General features: G+C 46.5%; 1 protein-coding gene across 1 annotated transcript in view; it reads right to left on the reverse strand.

Annotated features, from left to right (window-relative positions):
• The window catches only part of LOC120028360 (membrane-associated phosphatidylinositol transfer protein 3-like), a 146,391-nt gene that overhangs the window by 86,710 nt on the left and 34,948 nt on the right, over window positions 1-24,733 (reverse strand). The window contains exon 3 of the mRNA XM_038973579.1: window positions 10,959-11,063. Coding sequence (XP_038829507.1) covers window positions 10,959-11,063 — 105 coding nt within the window. The remainder of the gene's footprint in view (window positions 1-10,958; window positions 11,064-24,733) is intronic.

The following is a 24,733-nucleotide window of genomic DNA, read 5'->3' on the forward strand; positions in this document are numbered from 1 at the left end:
TTACAACAAGTTTATCTTTAAAATGGTGTAAAATACTTGTATGTTTGAGGAATTTTAATTATGGGATTTCTGTTGTTTTGAATTTGGCGCCTTGCAATTTCACTGGCTGTTGGCGAGGTGGGACGCTACCGTCCCGAATATCCCAGAGAGGTTAACAGGGAAATCATAATGAGTAAATAGGACACACCTGAGTGTCGTTAATGTCTCTAGGACGGTCTCAGCTGCCCTCTGGTGACAGGTGGAACCTTCACAGTACCCCCCCCTTCTAGGAGCGGCTCCAGCCTCGGAGCCAGGGCAACCATCACATAGTTGGTTGAAGTTCCAAACGAATCCCGGATCCAGGATGTCCCGGGCAGGCACCCAAGTCCGCTCCTTGGGGCCGTAGCCCTCCCAGTCCACCAGGTACTGCAGGGTGCCTCGGACCCGACAAGCCTCCAACAGATGCCGGAGAGTGTAGGCCGGGCGACCGTCGACAAGTCGAGGGGGATGGAGGGGCAGGTGTGGGCGGAGAGAAGGGACCAGTCCTTACCAGCTTGAGACGGAAGACATGGAAGGATGGACAGACCCTCATACCTGGGAAGCTGGAGACGATAGGTTTGATGCGACTCATGATCTTAAATGGTCCTATGTAGTGCGGAGCGAGCTTCCGCAAAAGTATTCAGACCCCTTGACTTTTTCCACATTTTCTTTAAGTTATAGCCTTATTCTAAAATGTATTAAATTGTTCATGCTGTGGGGATGTTTTTCAGCAGCAGGGACTGGGAGACTAGTCAGGATCGAGGGAAAGATGAACGGAGCAAAGTACAGAGATCCTTGATGAAAATCACTCAGGACATCAGACTGAGGTGAAGGTTCACCTTCCAACAGGGCAACTACAGTTGAAGTCGGAAGTTAACATACACCTTAACCAAATACATTCAAACTCAGTTTTTCACAATTCCTGACATTTAATCCCATTTAATGCCCTGTCTTAGGTCAGTTAGGATCACCACCTTATTTTAAGAATGTGAAATGTCAGAATAATAGTAGAGAGAATGATTTATTTCAGCTTTTATTTATTTCATCACATTCCCAGTGGGTCAGAAGTTTACATACACTCAATTAGTATTTGGTAGCATTGCCTTTAAATTGTTTAACTTGGGTCAAACGTTTCAGGTAGCAGTCCACAAGCTTCCAACAATAAATTGGGTGAATTTTGGCCAATTCCTCCTGACAGAGCTGGTGTAACTGAGTCAGGTTTGTAGGCCTCCTTACTCGCACACACTTTTTCAGTTCTGCCCACACATTTTCTAAGGGACTGAGGTCAGAGCTTTGTGATGGCCACTCCAATACCTTGACTTTGTTGTCCTTAAGCCATTTTGCCACAACTTTGGAAGTATGCTTGGGGTCATTGTCGATTTGGAAGTCCAATTTGTGACCAAGCTTTAACTTCCTGACTGATGTCTTGAGATGTTGCTTCAATATATCCACATAATTTTCCTTCATCATGATCTATTTTGTGAAGTGCACCAGTCCCTCCTGCAGCAAAGCACCCCCGCAACATGATGCTGCCACCCCCATGCTTCACGTTTGGGATGGTGTTCTTCAGCTTGCAAGCCTCCCCCTTTTCCCTCCAAACATAATGATGGTCATTATGGCCAAACAGTTCTATTTTTGTTTCATCAGACCAGAGGACATTTCTCCAAAAAGTACAATCTTTGTCCCCATGTGCAGTTAGAAACCGATTTGCACTTTTCACACCAAAGTACGTTCATCTCTAGGAGACAGAAAGCGTCTCCTTCCTGAGCGGTATGACGGCTGCGTGGTCCCATGGTGTTTATACTTGCGTACTGTTGTTTGTACAAATGGTGGTACCTTCAGGCATTTGGAAATTGTTCCCAAGGATGAACCAGACTTGTGGAGGTCTACAATTTTTTTTCTGAGGTCTTGGCTGATTTCTTTTGATTTTCCTATGATGTCAAGCAAAGGGGTACTGAGTTTGAAGGTAGGCCTTGAAATACATCCACAGGTACACCTCCAATTGACTCAAATTATGTCAATTAGCCTGTCAGAAACTTCTAAAGTCATGACATTATTTTCTGGAATTTTCCAATCTGTTTAAATGCACAGTCAACTTAGTGTATGTAAACTTCTGACCCACTGGAATTGTGATTACAATGAATTTTAAGTGAAATAATCTGTCTGTAAACAATTGTTGGAAAAATTACTTGTGTCATCCACAAAGTAGATGTCCTAACCGACTTGCCAAAACTATAGTTTGTTAACAAGAAATTTGTGGCGTGGTTGAAAAAAACTATACAGTTGAAGTCTGAAGTTTACATACACTTAGGTTGGAGTCATTAAATCAAATTTGTATTATATTGTATAATAATAGTGAAAACATTAAACCTATGAAATAACATAGGTATGGAATCACGTAGTATCCCAAAAAGTGTTAAACAAACCAAAATATATTTTACAGTACATTTTACAGCTGCCTTGATGACAGCTTTGCACACTCTCTCAACCAGCTTCATGAGGTAGTCACCTGGAATGCTTTCTAACAGTCTTGAAGGAGTTTCCACATATGCTGAGCACTTGTTGGCTGCTTTTCCTTCACTCTGCAGTCCAACTCATCCCAAACCGTCGCAATTGGGTTGAGGTTGGGTGATTGTGGAGGCCAAGTCATCTGATGCAGCACTCCATCACTCTCCTTCTTGGTCAAATAGCCCTTACACAGCCTGGAGGTGTGTTTTGGGTCATTGTCCTGTTGAAAAACAAATGACAGTCCAACTAAGTGCAAACCAGATGGGATGGCATATCGCTGCAGAATGCTGTGGTAGCCATGCTGGTTAAGTGTGCCTTGAATTCTAAATATATAACAGACAGTGTAACCAGCAAAGCACCCAGACACCATCACACCTCCTCCTCCATGCTTCACGGTGGGAACCACACATGCGGAGATCATCCGTTCACCTACTCTGCGTCTCACAAAGACATGGCGGTTGGAACCAAACATCTCAAATTTGTACTCATCAGACCAAAGAACAGATTTCCACCGGTCTAATGTCCATTGCTCGTGTTTCTTGGCCCAAGCAAGTCTCTTCTTATTATTGGTGTCCTTTAGTAGTGGTTTCTTTGCAGAAATTCGACCATGGCCTGATTCACGCAGTCTCCTCTGAACAGTTGATGTTGAGATGTGTCTGTTACTTGAATTCTGTGAAGCATTTATTTTGGGTTGTAATCTGTGGTGCAGTTAATTGCCCATTTCTGAGGCTGGTAACTCTAATGAACTTATCCTCTGCAGCAGAGGTAACTCTTGGTCTTCCTTTCCTGTGGCAGTCCTCATGAGAGCCAGTTTCATCATAGCACTTGATGGTTTTTGCGACTGCACTTGAAGAAACTTTCAAAGTTTTTTTCCGGAATGACTGACCTTCGTGTCTTAAAGTAATGATGGACTGTTGTTTCTCTTTGCTTATTTGCTTATATGGACTTGGTCTTTTACCAAATAGGGCTATCTTTTGTATACCAACCCTACCTTGTCACAACACAACTTATTGTCTCAAACACATTAAGAAGGAAAGAAATTCCACAAATTAACTTTTAATAAGGCACACATGTCAATTGAAATGCATTCCAGGTGACTACCTCATGAAGCTGGTTTTGAGAATGCTACGAGTGTGCCAAGCTGTCATCAAGGCAAAGGGTGGCTACTTTGAAGAATCTCAAATATAAAATATATTTTGATTTGTTTTACACTTTTGTGGTTACTACATGATTCCATATGTGTTATTTCATAGTTTTAATCTCTTTACTATTATTCTACAATGTAGAAAATAGTCAAAATAAAGAAAACCCTTTGAATGAGTAGGTGTGTCCAAACTTTTGACTGGTACTGTATATATGTGATGGAATGTATAGACATTATGGACAGTATGTGAATAGAATATGTAGTATATCTGATGAATACGTAGAATAGAATAGTACATGTACAATAATAGTTGAATAGGATGGACTTGACTAGAATACACTATATACATATGAAATGGGTAAAACAGTACGTAAACATTATTAAAGTGACCAGTGTTCCATTATAAAAGAGTCCAGTTTTCCATTATTAAAGTGAACAGTGTTCCATGTCCATGTATATAGGGCAGCAGCCTCTAAGGTGCAGTGTTGAGTAACTGGGTGGTAGCCGGCTAGTGACAGGGACTACGTTCAGGGCTGGGTACTGGATGGAGGCCTGCTAGTGATGGCTATTTAACAGTGTGATGGCCTTGAGATGGAAGCTGTTTTTCAGTCTCTCGGTCCCAGATTTGATGCACCTGTACTAACCTTGCCTTCTGGGTGATAGCGGGGTGAACAGGCCGTGGCTCAGGTGGCTGAGGTCCTTGATGATCTTCTTGGCCTTCCTGTGACACCGGGTGCTGTAGATGTCCTGGAGGGTAGTCAGTGTGCCCCCGGTGATGCGTTGGGCAGACTGCACTACCCTCTGGAGAGCCCTGCAGTTGGGGATGGTGCAGTTGTCGTACCAGGTAGTGATACAGCCCAACAGAATGCATCTGTAAAAGTCTGTGAATGTCTTAGGGGCCAAGCTGAATTTCTTCAACCTCCTGTTGCACCTTCTTCACACACGGTCTGTATGGGTGGATCCTTTCAGATTGTCAGTGATGTATACGTCGAGGAACTTGAAGCTTTTCACCTTTTCCACTGCGGCCCGTCAATGTGGATTGGGCGTGCTCCCTCTGCTGTCTCCTGAAGTCCACGATCAGTTCCTTCGTTTTGTTGACGATGAGGGAGAGGTTATTTTCCTGGCACCACTTCGCCAGGGCCCTCGTCTCTTCACTGTAGGCTGTCTCGCCGTTGTTGGTAATCAAGCCTACCACTGTTGTGTCATCTACAAACTTGATGATTGAGTTGGAGGCGTGCGTGGCCACGCAGTCATGGGTGAACAGTGAGTACAGGAGGGGGCTGAGCACGCACCCTTGTGGAACCCCCATGTTGAGGATCAGCATACTGGAGGTGTTGTTGCCTACCTTCACCACCTAGTGGCCCATCAGGAAGTCCAAGACCCACTTGCACAGGGCGGGGTTCAGACCCAGGGCCCTGAGCTTAATGATGAGCTTGGAGGGTACTATGGTGTTGAAGGCTGAGTTGTATTCAATGTATTCTTCTTGTCCAGATGGGATACGTCTGTGTGCAGTGTGATGGCGATTGCATCATCCGTGGATCTATTGCGGCGGTATGCAAATTGCAGTGGGTCTAGGGTGTCGGGTAAGGTGGAGGTGATACGATCCTTAACTAGCCTCTCAAAGCACTTAATGATGACAGAAGTGAGTGCTATGGGGCGACAGTCAATTAGTTCAGTTACTTTCGCTTTCTTGGGTACAGGAACAATGGTGGACATCTTGAAGCAAGTGGGGACAGCAGACTGGGATAAGGAGAGATTGAATATGTCCGTAAACACTCCAGCCAGCTGGTCTGCGCATGCTCTGAGGACGTGGGTAGGGATGCTGTCTGGGCCGGCAGCCTTGCGAGGGTTAACACGCATAAATGTCTTACTCACGTTGGCCACGGAGAACGAGAGCTCACAGTCCTCAGGAGCGGCCTGCGTCGGTTGCACTGTCTTATCCTCAAAGCGGGCGAAGAAGGTGTTTTGCTTGTCCGGGAGCAAGACGTCGGTGTCCGCGACATGGCTGGTTTCCCTTTGCAAGCTGTGATTGTCTGGAGTCCCTACCATGCAAACACACATAGTTGTACCCAACACACAATTAGCCTAAAAAACTATTAAATTAGCGTAAATTATAAATCGTGAGGGACCACCCATCAAATTCACTTAGGGGGCTGAGTGTGTAACACAATATCACAGGGATGATTACATGGAGTGGTTACAGCAATTACTGTACAGCCATTGATGGCTATGACAGCACCTGTTGCTTTCCTATCAAAGTCACATCTGCAACTCAAATGGCACCCTATTCCCTATAGAGTGCACTACTTTTGAGCAGAGCCCTATATGGGCCCTGGTTAAAGGTACTGCACTTTATAGGTAATAGGGTGCCATTTTGGGACGCAACCCACCGTCCAGTACATGGACAAAGGCATGTTGTTTGTCAAATCATGGAGGATGAAAATTGGATGCTGGTACAGTAGATTACCTGCATGCTTTTAAAGCCACACTACAGTACTGCAGAATGTACAGTAACATTTCAAACAGCTTTTGTAATGGAATAGCCGAGATGGGTTCCATTCTAGAATGACCTAACCATGAGGCCACTCTGGTGCTGTACAGATCACTACAGTACAGTGCCATAAGTAGAACCAGTGACATTTCACACCCACTTTTTGTAACAGTGTTTGACTGAACATCTTTAAATTAAGGTCTTTCATCTCTACAGGTGGGCATTCCACCACCATCGCTCAGACCCCAGAAACCCAGCAATTAAAACGATCTACTTCAATCTGTAGGACCTCATGCATGATCCTTACCTGATAAGCTACTGTAGCACACTGCTGTAGATATGGAAAGATTTGGATATGAAAAAAAAAAAAAAGGAAAGATATGTTTTCCTGCCTGGTATTGTCACGCCCTGACCTTAGAGATCCTTTATTCTCTATTTTGGGTTAGGTCGGGGTGTGACTAGGGTGGGCATTCTAGTTTCTTTATTTCTAGGTTGGCCTGGTATGGTTCCCAATCAGAGGCAGCTGTCTATCGTTGTTTCTGATTGGGGATCATACTTAGGCAGCTTTTTCCCACCTGTTGGTTGTGGGATCGTGTTTGTGTACAGTTGCCTTGAGCACTGCATTGCTTCACGTTTGTTTTGGTTTTTATTGTTTTTTTGCCGGTTCACATAATAAAGATGATGAACCCAAACCACGCTGCATTTTGGTCCGATTCTTACAACAACGTTCGTGACAGGTATTGCATTTGATAATGTTATAGCCAGCCAAGAAATGTTCTCTGAGTACAATGCAGTCAGAGATCAATCAGTAAACCTTGAGCTGGCAATTAATGGTTTCTCAGTGAAGCCTTAGAGAAGAGAAAACCAATGAGAAAACCAAGAGATTGCAATGTCTGTAAATGTGGACTATCTGACTTTGATCCTTTCTCAGACTTCAACGCTCACTCACTAATGTCAGGTCTAAGTGCTGACAAGATTCATATCCTTTGATTTATCATGTTTAGTTAATGTGATGTAATTAGTATTAGTGATGGTTGTACAGTGTATGTCTCGAAAAAACTCTCAGAAAGCATAAGAAACAATCCCCAAAGAGTTCACGTTGATACCCCTCATCCCTCCAAACACATGGTTTGGAGATGTTTGATGTGTATATTTTGGCAAGAGAAGTGTGCACAGGGACTGTGGCCAGCCGGAAATTAGGTGATTTCTATAGGGTAGCATGGGAGAAAGAGAGGGAGACACTAGCAGGCATGATGCATGGCCCAGTGATTGCTTCTTCATCACTCTGTCAGGCCTGCTTAAGACCCCCTGTTCTTAATTCCCCATTGTCTTGTCCAATAGGGAAGTTCAGCTGGTTTTACATTGGCTGTTGGGGTAAACACTCAATCCGTGTCCCAAAAACCAACCTATTTCCTTTGTAATACACCAGGGGCAATAGGGCTCTGGTCAAAAGTAGTGCACTACATAGGGAATAGGGTGCTATATCGGATCCGGCCTTCAGAGACAGGGCTGAGTAACTGTGTGGCTCAGTGAGTTATCTGATGTGAGCTGCTGTTGTTGTTGCACAGTCTCTAAACTGTGCAATTCTTTAATATAAAAAAACACTGTCCTCCCTGAACTAACAAAGCATTGTGCTGTATTTCTGCCATTGATGTGTCTCACGATCAAGGCTGTGGGATTTCTGAAGTATAATATGGCTGTTGGTTCAGTCAAAATGTTCTGATGATCTACCTGTGCGCTGAGACAAAATAAAACATGAATCTACATTAAATACAGTCATTTGCATGAGTCTGCAGTACAGTGAAGTAGCTAATTAGTCAAATCACTTGTCTGTATAAGATCAAGTTTTAATTTCTTCATTTACATTTGAAAAACACATTCAATTACATTTAACACTAACCAATATTTCATTAATGTGATTTAAGATTAAATACAGTTGATGTCAAACATAGTCAGTCTGAATAAAGGGAAGTAGAGTGATGGAGAGAGGGAATTTTCAGAGAAGGTATTACAGTAGCTGCTTCCACTAGGCATGCATGTATCTGCCTCTGGAAAAAGCCCTGTCAATCTTCAAAGACCAAACAATAACCAAGAGAGAGGGAGTTACTTAAGACCAAATAAATCCCTGGGGTTTGCAAATCAGAGCACTGAGATTAAAATTAAAAATAAGTAAAACAGAAAACAAAAATAAACCATAAGAACAAAGTAAATAGAGAAATCGATATGGTCCTGCCGTACATACCTACACGTACGCTACGGTCACAAGATGCAGGCCTCCTTATTGCTCCTAGAATTTATAAGCAAACAGCTGGAGGCAGGGTTTTCTCCTATCGAGCTAAATTTTTATGGAATGGTCTGCCTATCCATGTGAGAGATGCAGACTCGGTCTCGACCTTTAAGTCCTTACTGAAGACTCATCTCTTCAGTAAGTCCTATGATTGAGTATAGTCTGGCCCAGGGGTGCGAAGGTGAATGGCAAGGCACTTGGTGGATGAACCGCCCTTGCTGTCTCTGCCTGGCCGGCTCCCCTCTCTCCACTGGGATTCTCTGTCTCTAACCCTATTACGGGGGCTGAGTCACTGGCTTTCTAGTGCTCTTCTATGCCGTCCCTAGGAGGGGTGCGTCACTTCAGTGGGTTGAGTCACTGATGTGATCTTCCTGTCCGGTTTTGCGCCCCCTCAAGCTTGTGCGGTGGAGGAGATCTTTGTGGGCTATATTCAGTAAGTTGGTGGTCTGTTGATATCACTCTACATTTACATTTACATTTAAGTCATTTAGCAGACGCTCTTATCCAGAGCGACTTACAAATTGGTGCATTCACCTTATGACATCCAGTGGAACAGCCACTTTACAATAGTGCATCTAAATCTTTTAAGGGGGGGGGGGGGGGGGTCAGAAGGATTACTTTATCCTATCCTAGGTATTCCTTAAAGAGGTGGGGTTTCAGGTGTCTCCGGAAGGTGGTGATTGACTCCGCTGTCCTGGCGTCGTGAGGGAGTTTGTTCCACCATTGGGGTGCCAGAGCGGCGAACAGTTTTGACTGGGCTGAGCGGGTGGTGGCTGTGCTTTGGCAAAATGGGTGTGGTTATATCCTTCCTGGTTGCACCCTCCCCCATCTCAGCCTCCATTATCTATGCAGCGAAAGTCTATGTGCCAGGGGGCTAGAGTCAGTCTGTTATATCTGGTGTAATTCTCCTGTCTTATCTGGTGTCCTGTGTGAATTTAAGTATGCTCCCTCTAATTCTCTCTCCCCCTCCCCTCCCAGAGGACCTGAGTCCTAGGACCATGCCTCAGGACTACCTGGCCTGATGACTCCTGGCTGTCCCCAGTCCACCTGGTCGTACTGCTGCTCCAGTTTCAACTGTTCTGCATGTGGCTAGGGAAGCCTGACCTGTTCACCGGACGTGCTGTTTTCGACTGTCTCTCTCTCTCTACCGCACCTGCTGTCTCAACCTCTGAATGCTCGACTATGAAAAGCCAACTGACATTTACTCCTGAGGTACTGACCTGTTGCAATACATTTGATTGATTGATTGAATGATTGTTATGACCGATAACGAGGAAAATTCACATTTTCACTATAGTGACTCATTGCCTTCCAGTAGACTTATTCCGACAAGAACAAAGAGTTTACAAATCAAGCAGAGCATGCAGCAGAGCATCAACGTCTGTCTGATTTTAAACTAACCAAACATTAAACACATAAATGGATGTTTGAAGTTGTTTGAATTTTGATGGTTCAAAGGTCTCATTTGTGATTTGTTGTGTGAAATTCTTTGTTTAACTGCACTAAACAGTGTGAATACATGCGTGAACTTCTGTGTTTTTGTTTGTGAGCAAGCAGCTCCACAGTACTGCAGTATGAGGTGGAGAGAACTGAACAGATGTTCAGAGGGCATTAGAGCCCTCTCATGCCCCCTGGGTACACTATGTGTAACGTACCTTGTGATTGGTCGATGTGTCTCAGGGTACACTATGTGTAACGTACCTTGCGATTGGTCCATGTGTCTCAGGGTACACTATGTGTAACGTACCTTGTGATTGGTCCATGTGTCTCAGGGTACACTATGTGTAACGTACCTTGCGATTGGTCCATGTGTCCCAGTGTACACTATGTGTAACGTACCTTGTGATTGGTCAATGTGTACCCTGTGTGTAACATACCTTGTGATTGGTCCATGTGTCTCAGGGTACACTATGTGTAACGTACCTTGCGATTGGTCCATGTGTCTCAGGGTACACTATGTGTAACGTACCTTGCGATTGGTCCATGTGCCTCAGGTTACACTATGTGTAACGTACCTTGTGATTGGTCCATGTGTCCCAGGGTACACTATGTGTAACGTACCTTGTGATTGATTGGTCCATGTGTCCCAGTGTACCCTGTGTGTAATGTACCTTGTGATTGGTCAATGTGTCCCAGTGTACCCTGTGTGTAACGTATCTTGTGATTGGTCCATGTGTCCCAGTGTACCATGTGTGTAACGTATCTTGTGATTGGTCCATGTGTCCCAGTGTACCATGTGTGTAACGTATCTTGTGATTGGTAAATGTGTCTCAGTGTACCCTGTGTGTAACGTATCTTGTGATTGGTCCATGTGTCCCAGGGTACCCCGTGTGTAACTTACTTTGTGATTGGCCCATGTGTCCCAGTGTACCCTGTATGTAACATACCTTGTAATTGGTCAATGTGTCCCAGGGTACCCTGTGTGTAATATACCTTGTGACAGTGTACCCTGTGTGTAACATACATTGTGATTGGCCCATGTGTCCCAGGGTACCCTGTGTGTAACATGCCTTGTGATTGGTCCATGTGTCCCAGGGTCTCGATCTGCTCCACCAGGTCGTTGGAGTTCCACTGGCTCATCCCCAGGAGGATGGCACTCTTCCCCTCCAGCACATCTGCTGGGACACACAGGGAGGAGGGTTACAATCTGTCTGTTGTGGGACACAGACACACAGTGATGAGGGTTACAATCTGTCTGTTGTGGGACACAGACACACAGTGAGGAGGGTTACAATCTGTCTGTTGGGGTACACAGACACACAGAGAGGAGGGTTACAATCTGTCTGTTGTGGGACACAGACACACAGAGAGGAGGGTTACAATCTGTCTGTTGGGGGACACAGACACACAGAGAGGAGGGTTACAATCTATCTGTTGGGGGACATCGACACACAGAGAGGAGGGTTACAATCTGTCTGTTGGGGGACACAGACACACAGGGAGAAGGGTTACAATCTGTCTGTTGGGGGACACAGACACACAGGGAGAAGGGTTACAATCTGTCTGTTGGGGGACACCGACACACAGGGAAGAAGATTTACATTTACATTACATTTTAGTCATTTAGCAGACGTTTGTATCCAGAGCGACTCACAGGAGCAATTAGTGTTAAGTGCCTTACTCAAGGGCACATCGACAGACTTTACACCTAGTCGGCTCGGCCTGCCGCCCACCATTACATTATTATAGAACCCAATCACATACTGTAGTTGATGCTGAGAACTGAACAGATTATCGGGTTGGTTAACACAGAGGAGAGGGGAAATCCAGACAGATGCAGGAACAGACACAGGGACACTGGACACACACACACACACACACACACACACACATACAGGGACATCTCAGAACATAGACACACAAAGATCGGGTTAAAGTGGCTGGATGCCACAAAAAAATCTATATTTGGTTCTGTCAATACAGTCATTTCCATACAGTTTATTTCTGTCCTTTGCTACATTTCCTCTAGTTCAGTCAAACCCAGACACAGCAGCTGTGGAAAGAGACTACATCAGTGACACATGGCATGTAACTACCAATCAGAGGATACACAGACTCCCATTGGACCATCATCAGAGCAAAGTTGAAGTGACAGCGTGATGTGCTAATGATGAGCATGAGCCATGGTCAGAGTGGTTGTCCGCCCTGATGCTTGTTCTGGGCTGCTGCAGTCACAGTACCCTGGTCAGAGTGGTTGTCTGCTGTGATGGTCACTCTGGGCTGCTGCAGTCACAGTACCCTGGTCAGAGTGGTTGTCTGTTGTGATGGTCACTCTGGGCTGCTGCAGTCACAGTACCCTGGTCAGAGTGGTTGTCTGCTGTGATGGTCACTCTGGGCTGCTGCAGTCACAGTATCATGGTCAGAGTGGTTGTCTGCCCTGATGCTTGTTCTGGGCTGCTGCAGTCACAGTACCCTGGTCAGAGTGGTTCTCTGCTGTGATGGTCACTCTGGGCTGCTGCAGTCACAGTACCCTGGTCAGAGTGGTTGTCCGCCCTGATGCTTGTTCTGGGCTGCTGCAGTCACAGTACCCTGGTCAGAGTGGTTGTCTGCTGTGATGGTCACTCTGGGCTGCTGCAGTCACAGTATCATGGTCAGAGGGGTTGTCTGCTGTGATGGTTGTTCTGGGCTGCTGCAGTCACAGTACCATGGTCAGAGTGGTTGTCTGCCCTGATGCTTGTTCTGGGCTGCTGCAGTCACAGTACCATGGTCAGAGTGGTTGTCTGCCCTGATGCTTGTTCTGGGCTGCTGCAGTCACAGTATCATGGTCAGAGGGGTTGTCTGCTGTGCTGGTTGTTCTGGGCTGCTGCAGTCACAGTATCATGGTCAGAGGGGTTGTCTGCTGTGCTGGTTGTTCTGGGCTGCTGCAGTCACAGTACCATGGTCAGAGTGGTTGTCTGCTGTGCTGGTTGTTCTGGGCTGCTGCAGTCACAGTATCATGGTCAGAGTGGTTCTCTGCCCTGATGCTTGTTCTGGGCTGCTGCAGTCACAGTATCATGGTCAGAGGGGTTGTCTGCTGTGATGGTTGTTCTGGGCTGCTGCAGTCACAGTACCATGGTCAGAGTGGTTCTCTGCCCTGATGCTTGTTCTGGGCTGCTGCAGTCACAGTATCATGGTCAAGAGGGGTTGTCTGCTGTGCTGGTTGTTCTGGGCTGCTGCAGTCACGGTATCATGGTCAGAGGGGTTGTCTGCTGTGCTGGTTGTTCTGGGCTGCTGCAGTCACAGTATCATGGTCAGAGGGGTTGTCTGCTGTGCTGGTTGTTCTGGACTGCTGCAGTCACAGTATCATGGTCAGAGTGGTTGTCTGCTGTGATGGTCACTCTGGGCTGCTGCAGTCACAGTACCATGGTCAGAGGGGTTGTCTGCTGTGATGGTTGTTCTGGGCTGCTGCAGTCACAGTACCATGGTCAGATGGTAGTCGTTGATGGGCCGGCTCATAAAGACAGTGACACACAATGTCCAATACACTGCTCTCTCTCTCTCTCTCTCTCTCTCTCTCTCTCTCTCTCTCTCTCTCTCTCTCTCTCTCTCTCTCTCTCTCTCTCTCTCTCTCTCTCTTTCTCTTTCTCTTTCTCTTTCTCTTTCTCTTTCTCTCTCTTTCTCTCACACCCACACATACCTGGCATCTCAGAGTGGCTTTGACACTGTTCTGCCAAGCCTGTCCACTATGATCACACTGGCAGGCCTACTGTTCACTGTCTGTCTCTATAGCCCTTTATCTTCCTTATCTTCCTCTCTTTCTCTGTCTGTCTCTGTTGATGCTAACACACACACATGCAAAAATACACAAAATGTGTTGAGGCAGGGAAGCGTGCAGGTTTTAACCAAGCCCTGAGAATGCACTGACTCATCTCCCAGAGAGCAGCACTGATGAGAGCAACTTACAGACACAATGGAAGAACACAACGCCTGTGAGGTGTGAAACATGCTTAAAGTAGAGAGAACACAACAGAAAGCCTGGCACTCCGAGCAGAGGAAAGAAGATTTCAGCTATGCAAACAGATCAAATATACAAGCAGCCAGAACCAAATAACACAGACTAAATAAAAACCTCCACCGCCCAGCGCCAAGAGGATCAGAAGGAAAGCCAAAATAAAGCAGCATCTCATTCAGATTCAGAGAGGGAAGGAAGGAATGAATGAAGGATGCGATCGCCCTGTAACTGACAGCCCTAGATGAGAAAGAAGAGAGTAGGAGGGATGCAGGATCGTCCAACAACCTGACGGAGAGCGAGGGAGAGAAGGAAGACACTGTAAACTCTGGATGACAATAATCACTATGTCAACAACATCATCATGGTTCAAAACAGGACAGCACAACAATATCCACTGTAGCCTAGCTACAGCATATGATAATGGTCATTACATAACTTTGATTTGCAAGTATAATTGAATACGGGTGTAAAAGTAGAGCTAGAGTCGATCAGGACATGACATTATAAAGGCTGTGGAAGATGGATAGCATAAAGGAGGAGTGAAAGTAGCCCACTGGCATGAATAGAGGAGCAGATGTTTGGGGAGGAAGAGATGATAAATAGGTAGAAGGGAAAGGAAGAGAAAGACATTCATTTAAGTCGCTAACCAACTAAAAAGACCTAGAACAGTGACTCACACAGGCTCAATTCAACAAACAAACCTTATCTACTTTCCTTTACATCCACAATACAACTAATTACTCAATGTCAAGTGAGTATTTGCAGCACAAAAGAAAGTGTGGAGAACACAGCACACTATTTACAAGACAAAGACTGTAAAACATTGCAAAAGTATTCATCTGTTTAAAACTGCAAAAACTGTCTTAGCCTACACCTGCTGTGACCAAGCCTGGAGCAACAGAGAAGACATTCATAAACAAAAATATAAATGCAACATGCAACAACTTCAATGATATTACTGAGTTACAGTTCATATAAGGAAATCAGTCAATACATTTGTTTTATTAGGCCCTAATCTATGACTTTCACATGGATGGGCAGGGGCGCAGCCATGGGTGGGCTTGGCAGGACATAGGCCCACCGACTGGGGAGCAAGGCCCAGCCAATCAGAATGAGTTTTTCCCTACAAAAGGGCTATATTACAGACAGAAATACTCTTCAGTATCATGAGCTGTCCGGGTGACTGGTCTCAGACAATCCCGCAGGTGAAGGAGCCGGGTTTGTTGAAGTCCTAGGCAGGTTGGACGTACTGAAAAATTCTCGGCAACAACCTTGGAAGCGACTTACGGTAGAGAAATGAACGTTACATTCTCTGGCAACATCTCTGGTGGACATTCCTGCAGTCAGCATGGCAAATGCACGCTCCCTCAAAACCTGAGTCATCTGTGGTAATGTGTTGTGTGACAGAACTGCACATTTTAGAGTGGTCTTTTATTGTCCCCAGCACAAGGTGCACCTGTGTAATGATCAAGCTGTTTAATCAGCTTCTTGATATGCCACACCTGTCAGGTGGATGGGTTATCTTGGCAAAGGAGAAATGCTCACTAACAGGGATGTAAACAAATTTGCTCACAAAATTTGAGAGAAATAAGCTTTTTGTGTGTATGGAAAATTTGTGGGATCTTTTATTTCAGCTCATGAAACATTACATACAGTTGCGTTTATATTTCTGATTAGTATACATGAGGAATGGATCCTGCTAAAAACATTTCTTTCTACAGATGGCACCGTGTCTACTCAGGGCACATCTATGTGACATCCACAATTCACATTTTTTATCCCACTTTCAAGGCATGCTTGTCAAGCAGGAGAGAGTTAAGATACGTGAAAGACTGGAATTGAAGAGACAGTCAGCCAAATCACTATGTAGGCTGAAAAACCTCTTTCCCTGTTGTTGGCTCTAAATGCATGAGATCAAATTGCTGCCCTCACTAATAGCAGGTTACACTGCACAACCAGGTAAATGTGTAAACAACATATGAGGTAGGTAAGGAGTTTTAAATAGAATGTTCCAATCAGGGAGTGTGAGCCTCAGTGTAGCACAGATCTGGCTTGCTTACGCTTGTTTTCCATTTTCAGCAGTGTATGACTCCAGTAAGTCATTACCAGCATGGGTCAAGTGACAACAAACAATTACATGGAAAACCAGTGGCATGGTGTCTGTTGGCTGTATTTAAATTTCAAGTAAATGCCTCAAGATACATTCTGAAAGCCCAAGCCTCCCATCACTAGTGCTGTTACAATATATTCCGACAAAATGCAGCCACATTAATTTCAAAGTACAAGAAGTGTTTGAGTACAGTGCCATGGTAATACATTAGTAATGGGTCTACAATGAGTGGCTGCAGTGGTAGCCTACGATAATAGGAAAAGCAATCTGTCTCCAGCAGCCATTTATTACCAATTTAAATCAGGGGAGCGGCTTAAACCCAACAGTAAATATGATCTGTATTAGGCCCAGTCTGACAAATTCAACTCATTATTCAAATTCATGTAATCCGATAACAAATCAGGATTAACGCAGAATAAATTTGTCAACACCACACGTCAATAAGCATGGTGACAGTTGAGCTGGCATAGGCTTGCCTGTATGGTCCGCCTGGAATGGAGAGCACTCACTCAGAATGATGGGAGATTTTCCTCACTCTAGTGGATACAACTGATGGCTTGTGAAATATACAGAGTCATTGGTAAAAGGAGGGGGGGGGGGGGGGGGGGGGTTGTATGGAGATGGAAGCTGTCTGGTGTGCAAAGGGTGGAAAAGGTGCATCTCTCCATCTATCAAAGCGAAGTCTATTACTCCATCCATCTCCATAATGCTGAGAGCCAAGCACAGAGCCTCTAAACCTTTGTTGATTCCTTAAGATACATTAAAGGGATGAGGTGAGACCTAGTAAGCATGAACAGCATGCTAAGTCACAACAGTGGCAGGCACAGCCATGCAAAGGCAAAGCATTACCTGGGAGAATCCACATCTTATTGAAGGCATATCAAATGAAGCAGCCCCATAATAATTGATGTACAGTATATCATAGGACATGTTGATTGACACTGTCTTGATTGTGTAACCTTTATTTAACTAGGGCTTGACATACTCTAACACATTGTTTCTATTCATATTCATGCTAGGTCCTATCAAACTGCATGATCATATAAAAAGGAAATGGAATGAGAATTAGTCAACGCTGTGCTACAGTGAGAATACTCAGTTAATTGAATCCAGGCAAAATGACAGATAAGTTAATAAACCTAGACTAAAACTGATTCATACTTCATGAATAATATAAATATATTAACTTGCATTTGTTTGCTGTCATCAGGGGCACTATATATACTCAGGTCTACTCAGATAGTGATAAATCTTGCACTGCAGATATCGAGCCAACTAGAAAATATAGTGCTCTTGAAAAATTATTACTGAATCTACCCCTTCCAATCTCATTCCAATCTTCTCTCAGTAGAGCAGCCTCGTCTGAGAACACTGTGGCAGAGACATTGTCTTACGTCCGAAAGCATGACGTCTCCATCTGAGGGACGAGCGTCATGTAGGAGTGACGCCACCTGATTAGAAAACAATGGTGGCAGAGATAGACACACCAAATCTTCAAGACAAATATATATACTCCAGGAGTCACTGCCGTGGGTTGGTCAAATGACAAATGCCCTGTTGCTGAGGCTGTTCTCATTAGTATTGTCATGGCCTCACAAATGACAGCTATTAGAGGGTCACTGCTAGTATTGGAGAATATGACAGCTTCCATTCTAGAGAGAGCTGGAGCTCACTGGAGTGCGTTGTATATTCGCAGTGGTCTGTGTTGTCTTCGACCAACCCACGGCAGTGACTACTGGGTCAGAAGGCGACACATTGTGTCTGTCTGTGTGACAGTGTGACGGTATCACAGCTCTGTGACGGCTGTGACTGACTGAATGCTGTCTGTTGACGGTGTTGACTGAGTCACAGTGTTTACTCACCTTCCCAGACTGGAGCCAGCTTGCGTAAATTTACCACTTGGTAGAATGGAAATAATGATATGAACATATAGTCTCTAAGGTGCAGCCAAACACCTCCAGAAGAGAGCCGGATAGGCAGCCTCTTCAGTGAGTCCACAGATATGTCCCAAATGGCACCCTATTCCCTACATAGTGCACTACTTTTGACCAGAGCCCATATGGCTCTGGTCAAAAGTAGTGCACTATATAGTGACTAGGGTGCCATTTTGGACAGAGCCTATGTGTCATCTCTTTAGTATATCAGAGACAATATATTCAGTAGTGTAAAGTACTTAAAAGTAGTTTTTGGGGATATCTGTACTTTACTTTACTATTTATATTTTTCACAACTTTTACTTTTACTTCACTACCTTCCTAAAGAAAATTATGTACTTTTACTCCATACATTTTCCCTGACACCCAAAAGTACTCGTTACATTTTGAATGCTTAGCAGGAAAGAACATTCCTTGTCATCCCTACTGCCACTGATTTGGCAGACTCACTAAACACAAATCCTTTGTTTGTAAATGATATCTAAGTATTGGAGTGTGACCCTGGCTATCCGTAAATTTAAAAAACAAGAAAATTGTGCCGTCTGGTTTGCTTAATATAAGTAATCTTTTATTATTCGTACTTTTACTTTTGATACTTAAGTATATTTTAGCACCTACATTTACTTTTGATACTTAAGTATAGTTAAACCAAATACTTTTAGACTTTTACTCAAGTAGTATTTTACTGGGTGATTTTCACTTTTACTGAATGTCACGACTTCAACCGAGGCAGGCTCTCCTTCCCGTTCGGGTGGCGCTCGGCGGTCGTCGTCACCGGCCTACTAGCTGCTACTGACTCTTTTTCCTCCCCCTCCTTATGTGTTTATTTGTATCACCTGGTTTGAGGGAATTGGTAATTAGTGTGGCTTTATTAGTCAGCCAGCCTGTCTGCTTCTTTGTGCGGGATTGTTCGTCTGTTACTTTGGATTTCGGGAGTGGTTCGTGTATTATGTACTGGTTTTGTCTCCGTGTTTGTAGACAGGTGTTTATGACACCCAGTAAGTCCGTGTTGGACATTTTGGTTTGCCGGTTGGGAATTAAAATCACCGTATTGAAGCTCTGCTGTTCCTGCGTCTGATTTCACACCCCCCGACACCTAGAGCGTTACAGAATCCCGCACCTTACAAATGGAGTCAGCAGGAGCAGCAGCTAACCCTCTCCCATCGATGGAGGAACGGGTTCTCCACCACACCACCGTCCTCCATCGGATCGGATCAGCCATGGACCAAATGATAGAGAGAATGGAGCGATGGGAGAGGAGTGGGCTCCTCTCTCCACCTTCGGCTCCCCCCCCCCAGGACTCTCCATCCCCCGGCTCCAGCGCGCTCCGTCTTACGCTCCCGAGGGATTATGATGGAACAGCGGCAGGTTGTCAGGGGTTTTTACTCCAACTGGAGCTATACCTGGCCACTGTTCGCCCCACTCCCTCGGGAGCGGAGAGGGTGAGTGTCCTCGTCTCCTGCCTAACGGGTCGTGCTCTGGAGTGGGCCAACGCAGTCTGGAATGGCCCGGACTCCGCGAAGGAGCACTACCCGGAGTTTACCCGTCGTTTTCGTGCCGTGTTTGACCACCCCACAGACGGCCGAGCGGCGGGTGAGAGACTATTTCATCTCAGGCAGGAGAAGAGGAGCGCACAGGATTTCGCGCTGGAGTTCCGGACCTTGGCCGCGGGATCAGGGTGGAACGACAGGGCCCTTATTGACCACTACCGGTGTACTCTCCGGGAGGACGTCCGCAGGGAGCTAGCGTGTCGGGACATCGCGCTTTCTCTTGATGAGCTTATTGACATGTCCATCCGACTGGATAATCTGCTGGCTGCCCGCGGGCGTTCGGAGAGGGTCCTGTGCGTTCCACCACCCAGCGTCCCGGCTCCCATCCCGATGGAGTTGGGAGGGGCCGCGCCTAGGGGTACCGGAGGAGGAGGCCCCCCCTGTACCAGCTGTGGTCGGAGAGGACACACGGTCGATCGGTGCTGGGGGGGTCTGTCTGGGAGTCGAGATGTCAGGCGGAACGCTTCTCGATCACCCCAGGTGAGTCAGCACCAAACTCACTCAGAACCCCCTGTTGGTCACATGTTTGTCTCAATTTTTTTCCTTTATTTTTTCCCCTCTTCCCAGCATAGGGCACTAGTCGATTCAGGTGCAGCTGGGAACTTTATGGATCGCGGACTCGCCCTTAAGTTGGGCGTTCCGCTTGTGCCGATAGATTCTCCCTTTCCCGTTCACTCCCTAGATAGCCGGCCATTAGGGTCAGGGGTGGTCAGGGAGGCCACAGTTCCCCTGGACATGGTGACGCAGGGGAATCATAGGGAACGTATCAGTCTATACATTATTGATTCGCCTGCGTTTCCAGTGGTGCTGGGTATTCCCTGGTTGGCCCGGCACAATCCCAATATTTCGTGGAGACAGGGGGTTCTCCAGGGGTGGTCAGAGGAGTGTTCTGGAAGGTGTCTGGGAGTTTCCATTGGTGCCACGTCGGTGGAGAGTCCAGACCAGGGTTCCACGGTGCGCATTCCCCCCGAGTATGCCGATTTGGCAATCGCTTTCTGTAAAAAGAAAGCGACGAAATTACCACCACATCGACCGGGTAGGGATTGTGCGATAGATCTCCAGGTTAACGCTGCGCTTCCTAAGAGTCACGTGTACCCTTTGTCCCAAGAGGAGACGTTGGCTATGGAGACATATGTCACGGAATCTCTGGGACAGGGGTACATTCGGCCCTCCATCTCACCCGTCTCCTCGAGTTTCTTTTTTGTGAAGAAAAAGGAGGGAGGTTTGCGTCCGTGTATTGATTATAGAGGTCTAAATGCCATCACGGTGGGGTTTAGTTACCCACTACCTCTCATCGCTTCGGCGGTGGAATCATTTCACGGAGCGCAGTTCTTTACAAAACTGGACCTCAGGAGCGCGTACAGTCTGGTGCGTATTCGGAAAGGAGACGAGTGGAAAACCGCATTTAGTACCACATCGGGCCACTATGAGTACTGCGTCATGCCGTATGGGTTAAAGAATGCTCCAGCCGTGTTCCAATCCTTTGTAGACGACATTCTCAGGGACCTGCACGGGCAGGGGGTAGTTGTGTATATCGATGACATTCTGATCTACTCAACTACTCACGCCGCGTATGTATCTCTGGTACGCAAAGTGCTTGGCAGACTGCTGGAGCATGACTTATACGTCAAGGCTGAGAAGTGTGTGTTTTCCAAACAAGCCGTCTCCTTCCTGGGTTATCGCATTTCCACCTCGGGGGTGGTGGTGGAGAGTGACCGCATAAAGGCCGTGCGTAATTGGCCGACTCCGACCACGGTAAAAGAGGTGCAGCGGTTTTTGGGTTTTGCCAACTACTACCGGAGATTTATCCGGGGTTTTGGCCAGGTAGCGGCTCCCATTACCTCACTGCTGAGGGGGGGTCCGGTGAGGTTGCGGTGGTCAGCGCCGGCGGACGGAGCTTTCAACAGGTTGAAGGCTCTGTTCACGGATGCTCCCGTGTTTTGGCGCATCCGGATCCCTCTTTAGCATTCATAGTGGAGGTGGACGCGTCCGAGGCTGGGGTGGGTGCCGTGCTATCACAGCGCTCGGGTACGCCACCAAAACTCCGCCCCTGCGCTTTCTTCTCTAGTAAGCTCAGTGCAGCGGAGCGTAACTATGATGTGGGGGATCGGGAGTTGTTAGCGGTGGTCAGGGCTCTGAAGGTGTGGAGACACTGGCTTGAGGGGGCTAAGCACCCTTTTCTCATCTGGACCGACCACCAGAATCTGGAGTATATTCGGGCAGCTCGGAGACTGAACCCACGTCAGGCAAGGTGGGCCATGTTTTTTACCCGGTTTCGGTTCACGTTGTCCTATAGACCCGGTTCCAAAAACGTAAAGGCAGACGCACTGTCCCGCCTTTACGACACGGAGGATAGGACCACTGAACCCACTCCCATCATCCCCGCCTCGAGGCTGATCGCGCCAGTGGTATGGGAGGTGGACTCGGACATCGAGAGGGCGCTACGGACGGAACCCGCGCCTCCTCAGTGTCCGGCGGGCCGTAAGTACGTACCGCTTGGTGTTCGGGACCGACTGATTCGGTGGGCTCATGTCCTACCCTCCTCGGGTCACCCTGGGGTGACGAGGACAGTGGGGAGCCTTCGGGGGAGGTATTGGTGGCCTACCTTAGCTCGAGACGTTAGGGTTTATGTCTCCTCCTGTTCGGTATGCGCTCAGAGTAAGGCTCCTAGGCACCTTCCTCGAGGGAAGTTGCAACCCCTCCCCATTCCACAACGGCCATGGTCTCATCTGTCTGTAGACTTCCTGACCGATCTTCCCCCCTCTCAGGGAAACACTACGGTTCTGGTAATTGTGGATCGGTTTTCTAAGTCCTGCCGTCTCCTCCCGTTGCCCGGTATCCCTACTGCCCTACAGACTGCGGAGGCCTTATTCACTCACGTCTTCCGGCACTACGGGGTGCCGGAGGATATCGTTTCTGATCGGGGCCCCCAGTTCACGTCCCGAGTGTGGAGGGCGTTCATGGAGCGTCTGGGGGTCACGGTCAGCCTGACTTCCGGGTATCACCCCGAGAGTAATGGGCAGGTGGAGAGAGTGAACCAGGAGGTGGGTAGGTTTCTGCGGTCGTATTGCCAGGACCGGCCAGGGGAGTGGGCGAGATGGCCCAGAACTCACTGGGTATGGTTCTCAATCAGGGACAGCTGTCTATCGTTGTCTCTGATTGGGAACCATACTTAGGTAGCCCTTTTTTCCTCCTTTCGTTGTGGGTAGTTGACTTTTGTTAGTGGCACATAGCCCTTAAGCTTCACGTTCGTTTTGTATATGGTTTATTGTTTTGTTGGCGTCATTTTAAATAAAGGAAAAATGTACGCTCACCACCCTGCACCTTGGTCCACTTCTTCCTTTGACGGCCGTGACAGACTCCATATATTGACGTTGATGTTTTAATTTTAGGCTGACTTTTCTTAGCGGATGTACAATCGTCGCAAATTGAATTATGGGGAGTTTCAGGCCCCGAAGTGAACATAATTGTACACTCGCAAACTTGACTAAAAACGAGGGCTGAGGGGCTTACGTTGCAAACTTCCCTTGCTTGGCTAATCACTTGGACCGCCCTCCAAGATGGTGACGGGCTCCTGTCTGTCTCCAGCTTTACCGGTTTTTGACCATTCTGCCTGCCCTAACCCTGAGCCTGCCTGCCGTTCTGTACCTTTCGGACTCTGCTCTGGACTACCGACCTCTGCCTGTCCTTGACCTGTCGTTTGCCTGCCCCCCTGTTTTTGTAATAAACTTTTGTTACTTCGAAACTGTCTGCATCTGGGTCTTCTTCTGAGCCTTGACACTAGGAGTGTGGTCTCTGTTGTCTGTCACTGAGGCAAGCTGTGCAGTGTACACCAGGAGAAGTGGAACTGTGTTGAGGCTAGATAAATCTGAAGTGTTTATCTGAATAATGTGCTGCTATTTTGGTCATTGTGTTACACAAGATGACAGAAATGTGACGTTTTTTGGGGGGGGGTTTACCTTTAACTAGGCAAGTTAATAATACATTTGGATGCAATGTGTTAAGATACTGTAGAATTGGTTTGACGTAATCTCCCTTATCCATCTCTCTAAAAGAAAAGCGCTTGAAGCAAAGAATCTGCGTAATTAACATTTTCAGTTACCCCAGTGGGCGTGACAGCTTATCTATACTCCCTGGGAACATAGAATCCTTTATAGGAACAAACCTGCTGAAACCTGCTGAATAATGCTACCACTATTCCTAAACGACAGATACAACCATATACATGATTGATCATAAACAAGGCATGCATGATGACGCATTTCCCTGGCTGTTATATTAAAATACGGTCAAAGGCCCATGCTACTGATGTGATGACGTGGTGTTCCGTATGTGTGTGTGTGTGTGTGTGTGTGTGTGTGTGTGTGTGTGTGTGTGTGTGTGTGTGTGTGTGTGTGTGTGTGTGTGTGTGTGTGTGTGTGTGTGTGTATGTGTGTGTGTGTGTGTGTGTGCGTGTGTGCGTGTGTGCGTGTGTGTGTATGTGTAATGCTCCATGAGGATTTCCCTTCCTGTAAAGCCTCTCCCTTCCTAAGCGCTTATCATATTTTACACTTTAACTACCACCTCTAATGATGATTATCTGCTTAATCACAGGGCTATTCTTAGACTACAGACACAGCAGATGGAGACTGTCAGGATGACCTCACCGGGAGAAATATCCTCTGTGCTTAGAAATGATAAACCGGCATAAGCACTGATTACATTTGTCCTTAGCGTTTCCACAAGAGGTATATAGAGTGTCTTGGGTTGCATCCAGGACAGGATTTATCTTCCTCAGGTTCCATGGAGGTGTTCCAAATGATGCCATATTCCCTATATAGTGCACTACATAGGTACAACTAAGGACTGGAGATGTATTGATCTAGAGGGAAATTAGTTAACAAGGACAAAGACATTTGGTTGGACAAAGCTGCCAGGACAGAGCATACAAGCAACATGCAACAGATGCTCTCCATTCCAGACAGGAACAATAGTTCCAGACCACCTACGATTTTCACCATGCGCCTACTGTGTGAAAGCCTGGTGTTAAGATCAACAACACACCTGTTTGTACGGTGTTCCTGTAGGGAATCCACTCAACAGTGATCAGCAACCATTACTGTTATACAACTGAGACACCTTCCTTCGCCTCTATCTTCCCACCGGGGGTTTAGCATTAGCAATCAGCCTCTCTCTTAGCCTGGAGATAGACTTCTCTCCAATCAATCAAAACAGAAATCATTGACCCACGTTAAATAGCTCCCCTGACCACATCCCAAGC

This window comes from Salvelinus namaycush, chromosome 34, assembly GCF_016432855.1.
Source record: "Salvelinus namaycush isolate Seneca chromosome 34, SaNama_1.0, whole genome shotgun sequence".
NCBI lineage: Eukaryota > Metazoa > Chordata > Actinopteri > Salmoniformes > Salmonidae > Salvelinus > Salvelinus namaycush.